The sequence below is a fragment of the Mesitornis unicolor genome, unplaced genomic scaffold (assembly GCF_000695765.1).
Source record: "Mesitornis unicolor isolate BGI_N332 unplaced genomic scaffold, ASM69576v1 scaffold27354, whole genome shotgun sequence".
NCBI classification, from domain to species: domain Eukaryota; kingdom Metazoa; phylum Chordata; class Aves; order Mesitornithiformes; family Mesitornithidae; genus Mesitornis; species Mesitornis unicolor.
The window spans coordinates 1-5299 of NW_010179795.1; the positions used below are offsets into that span (position 1 = coordinate 1).

General features: G+C 52.7%; 1 protein-coding gene across 1 annotated transcript; it reads right to left on the bottom strand.

The window, feature by feature from the left end:
• Positions 1 to 3505: 3505 nt before the first annotated feature.
• Positions 3506 to 3733, bottom strand: TMEM238 (transmembrane protein 238). The gene has a single exon (XM_010182907.1). The coding sequence runs from the start codon at positions 3731 to 3733 to the stop codon at positions 3506 to 3508; it is 228 nt and encodes a 75-aa protein (XP_010181209.1).
• Between the last annotated feature and the right edge of the window lie 1566 nt (positions 3734 to 5299).

Here is a 5299-nt window from a genome sequence, read left to right on the forward strand (position 1 = left end):
CTCAGCCTTGTCTTCATCCCTAGTCACCATCAAGATGTTCATGCGTGCACCCACGTCATCCTCTGAGTTGGACATTGTGGGCTGCCCGGTGACATTCAGGATCAGCCCAGGTCAGGCTATGAGTAATGCTGCTAATATTTGGTCACAAAAGGAGGATTTTTCCCCTCTTGAAAATCCAGACACAGGAGCAAACATGTGACATCGTTGGGGTTGATATTCCCCCTGGTGCCTCCCCTGGTGCTGAGTAGGGGATGCTGTGGCTGTAGTGCTGTGCAGTGGAAGATGTTTAAGGGAGACCAGCCTCCTGAGAGCATGCATGAGTCGTGGAGGAGGACTCTTGGCCTGTATTTCCACAGCATTTCAGTGTTAAAGTCTCAGGGCAGGAAGAGCTGGAGGGTGCTGCTTTTCAGTGGTGGGGGTGCAGACTGGTCAGGGAGTGGAGGAGGGCTGCTGGTTCCCAGTGCCTTGCGTGCATGGGCACTGTGCGATAGCCACTGGGCTACGCCGTGCCCATGGCTGTAAAACACCCCTAGCAGCCCAGAACAAACAGAACAAGTACAAAACCACAAAAACCCAACCATGAAAGATAACTTCTTGGGTCAATAACACGCTGGGCTTGGGCCAGCTCTCCCACTGCTGTGGAACTGAGCCTCCAAGGGACAGGGAATCACAGGTGCTTCACTCAAGCTTATTGGTGAGGCTGGCCTGAGCAGCAGTGGGCTCTGCTTTAGCCAGTGTGGTTCGGGAACGGCAGAAGAAGGAGGAACCTGTGTCCCTGGGATGGAAAGGAAGATCGAAGACCTTCAGAGCTGGTGCTCTGGAGGTGGTGGGGTGTGCAGGTTCCCTAGGAGCCCACCATGGGAGAAGGTGAGACAGGGAGACAAGAGAAATCCCGCAGTGCTCTGACATGGGCGCACACCACGAGCAGGTAGTTTTCCCACTAGTCGCTGGGTCTGGCTAATTGCTTCTGTCCATGCACTGGAGGGATTGAAGCCACCATGTCCTGCCTGTGACTCTCTGTGCCAGCTGCCCAGAGGTGCAGGGTGCTGGAGGCACCTTGGACACACACACACACAAATACAGAGACATGTTTGGGTTTGACTTGTGGACCATGTGCATCCCGTTGGGGAATGGTGCTTGCCCTGCCTGCAGACCTGTGAGCTGGGTCGCTATCAGAGAGGACAGATGAACTGGAGAGGGGAGAATGTGCAAGGAGGAATACCCCACAGGGAGTGCAGGATCCTGGGGTCTGCAGCACCCTGGAAATGCAATGCTGGGACTGACCCAGAGCTGGTATGTGGTGGGGTGCACTAGAGGCCTCTGCTCCTCCATGGAGCTGGATATGGCCTCATCATTGCACACAGGAGGTCTGGGCACAGGGGTGACAGCACTTGCTTGGCCATGAGCATCACTCTGGAATCCTCATCACCCAAAGCTTTCCCCCAGCCATGTGCTGGAGATGTGCTCTGGCTCACCCAGTGTCAGGTGCTAGCAGAGACTTTGCCCCACAACAAGCATCATTCAGGAGTGATTGAGCCCATCGAGGGGGCAGAAGGACAAGTAGTGACAGGGACCTTGCACCCATTTCCTGCTGGTTTCCCTGGGTGATGCCACCAGCTCCCTGGGTGGTGTTCCTGAGTGACGCACCCAGGCATGCACTCAACAAGAGACAGACATTGAATGGTGACAAAGCCTTCAGCCAAGCTTTACAGGCTGGATTGAACAGGCTTAGCTTTACCAATTAAAAATCCCAGAGCAAATAAAGGAGGGTGTTGGTTGTTGCTGCCCTTCCTTATATATAGCTGCAGTATCTAACAGATGCTCATTACAGGCTCTTATCTGGAGGTGCATCAAGGAAATTCTTGTAGGAGGTAGTCCTAAGGGCACATGGGTGGAAAAGCACCCTGAGACCTTGTGGTGGAGGGTAAAGCTGAACTCCTGGTCTGAGCATCCTGGTAAGTGTAAGGCTGTAAAACACAGTGACTCACACTGCAGCTTCCATGCTCCCGGGAGAATTGAGAAAACTTCCTGGCTGCCTCTTACAGTCACTGCCAACAAGACAAGAAATAAAGAAAAAACAAATAATAATAAAAAAATATTTCTCACCAGTTTTGAGAGGCTTCATAAAAAAACTGTGCAACAAAATCTCTCTTGAGTGACCCTCGGATGGGGATCATGTTGTTTGGCAGTTTTTCTGTGTAACACACCAGGAGGTATATGCCTGGGGGCACTCTACTGGCTGAGATGCCAAAACTGAAGAGAGGTGTGTCTGGTCTTAGCTCTGATACTCATTTGTGTGTCCGTCGGGGACATCTCCCCCATCTCTACCTTCTCTTTGTCTCGTGTACTGCTATAAAACCATGTGCTCCATGGGGTGAGGGTTGGCTCTAGGTATGCGAATGCATGCTTGGCATCTTCCTACTGTCATCATCCTTTTATCATGTACTGTACAGCTCCGAGCACTGTGTGGCTGTTCGTTAATTAGCTTGAGCTAATTGGCTTCACAGCCTTGTCAGCATACTGACAGGGAGGAGCATCCTCCTGGGATGCTGGGAAGGAGACAGGATGCCATCCATGCAGCGGTGCTTTCTGGACCCACAGGCATGCTCTAGACCAGCCTGAGATTAAGAAAGCCTAATCTTAAAGCCAGTGTTCAAACATGGCACTTTGTACCTAGTTTCCATGTATTCAGCATTTGTCACCAGGTCGTGTACAGGGCACCATACCAGTGCCTTGGTGACACAGCACTCGCTTGGTTTTTCACTGTTCCACGTTACCTTCCTGGAAATACGTTCCCCACTGGCAAAACCTCCCCAACCTGGGCAGCTCAGTAGTGCACACAGGTGTGATGGGGGTATGCCAACGAGCAGCCAGGTTTGCTCACCCACACACCATTTACACAGAGATTTTGGTGCTAAGTGACAGCCTGGATCTGGATTATTCTTAATGACTTTCTCTGTTTGTCCAGGCTGTATTGCTGGAAGAACACTCGTGCTTCCAGTCCCTCTGCTCTCAGAAGCTGTCACTAGAGAGCAGTGGCTCTCCAGGACCTACAACTCACAGCAACGTCCAATGGAAAGAACTGAGGAAATAAACCCCAGATACTGGCCGCCTCCAATTTCCACCAAAAATCCCTCTCCCCACATTAATTCAGACAGGCTCATCTCATCCAAATCAAGTTCCTGTCCATCATTAATCCATTTCAGAGCATTTTAAAACCTAATGTTACTCCTGAAGAGTGGCTGTCACCAGGAGGAAGGTCTGGCTGCCCTGCCAAGACCTCTGCATTCCCAAATGCTAGTAAAGCATCCCTGTGAGTGTCAAGCTGTAGGTACCTCTTCTCTGAGGGTCCATCTGGCTGGTTGAAGCTGGGGGGACCAGCAGGCCCTCCTCTTTCATCTTTTTGCATGCTCTTCACCAACTGGATGACGCTTCAGAGCTTCCCAGCATGTGACATTTCTCCTCCAAGTGCAAGTTTCCATTTTGTCTTTGCCAGAGCCGTGGGTTAGTTGAAACCTAGCTCCCTGTAGGGGACCTCAATGTTGAATGTGTACCAGAAGATCCAGAAGAGAAGGCTGAAGGCAAGCAGCAAAGCTCCGAAGTAAATGAAGAAGTCCCAGGAGCTCAGTGGAGCAAAAATTCCCAGAAAGAGGATGATCAGCCCGATCACATCACAAAACACAGCCAGGAGTATCATCACAGGGCAGCGGCCAAGGAGATTGAAGAAGGCCATGGTGGAGCCTCCTGGCAGAGACCCTCAGGGCATCCCCGCAGCCTCTCCCACGCTGCTTCTGCTGGCCCGGCTGCCAGGAGGAAGTACAAATGTCACAACACACCTTGCAGAACAATCGGGAGGGAGCACAAGATACTGCTTTAACCATTTCATGGCCCTGCCACAGCCCTGCCTCTGCCTGTCCTGGAGCGATCCCAGGGGTGTGTTTCCTTGCATGGCGTGTGTGAGCCCTTTGAGGAAGGGACCTGCTGCCAGGACACCCTGTGATGGGTCTGGGTGTAGGCGCAACACACCCAGCCTGCCCAAAATGTGCAAGTCTGGTCCTGACCTAGCCCACAGACAGGCTGCACTCCTTTGGTTTGAGAACTGGGGCATCTTGTGTCACTTCTGGGGAACATCCACCAAGCAAGGATCCCAACGAAGTCTGCGGGTCTCTGACATCCTAGTGACAGCTTGGAAAAATGGCACTGTTCTCCTCTCTTTATAGGTAAACTGAGGCACGGGAATTTGTCCAGAGTGTCAAAAATATATCATCCTTGTAACAACTCCAAAACGCAGGTCTTGCTGGAAAGCCACAAATCAGACGACTTGTGTCACTGCCCATCCCAAAAATGGGAACCAAGCAAGCCAGTGATGAATCACCAAATACGACAGAATTTCCCAGAGCTCCTGGCTTGTCTCTGAGCGGCCACAGTCACTGTGTGGGATCCAGGACAGCTGCTTTCTGCTCAGAGGTTGCTGTGTGACACTGGGCATATCTTCCTTCTCCTGCACCCTCTACTCTGTGCACACTTGGCAAAGAAGGGAAGTCTGGGGCAGGTGGAGCACCCAGGGAGCCCTTGGCTTTAGGAAAGCCATCCCAAAACATGCACGGCCTGTGGGCTGGCAGCTGCCTGCCCCATCCATTGGCCATGCAGAGGATGCTGAAGCTTGAGACAGGACCATTAGGCACGAGGTCAGCGTAGGGGCTGAAGCAGCACTGAGATGGCCTCAGCTCCAGAAGATGCCATGGGTTGCACTGGGAGCCTCCTCCCCCATCTCCTTGCCAAACCCAAGGCACCCAGGACCCATCTGCCACCCAGGCAGCCCCATCACCACTCTGTCATGAGTGGGGTGATGACTGGAGGGAATGGGGGACATTGCCCACTTCGCCTGAGGGTTTCCTCTGCTGCCCAGGGAATCCCAGGTACTAAAAGCTGCCATGCTCCTGCCTGCTGCCCACAGTGTACATCTCACAGATGGCGAGCACACGGCAGAGGAGGCTGCCCAGCACAGCCCCGTGGTCCTCTCTGCTGACCTCATCCAGCTTGCTGCTGGCAAACACATGGCAGACAGCGCTGTGCAAACTGTGAGTGCCGTTCCCTCCCGATGGCAAGGATCTGCCTGTATTCCCCCCCCCCCAGAAGACTTTTAAATACGCAAATAAATAACTAATCTCTTCTTTGTGCATTACCACCCACTGGGGCCTGGAGAAGCATCTGCACTTGGCCAGGCCAGCATCAGCCCTGGGTTAATTACCAGAGGGCTGGAGGGAAGTACTGGGGCACAGCTTCTTTTAGGAGCCAA

What these genes read in the sequence shown, in the direction of transcription:
- TMEM238 (XM_010182907.1), bottom strand. Translation starts at nt 3,733, where the DNA reads ATGGCCTTCTTCAATCTCCTTGGCCGCTGCCCTGTGATGATACTCCTG.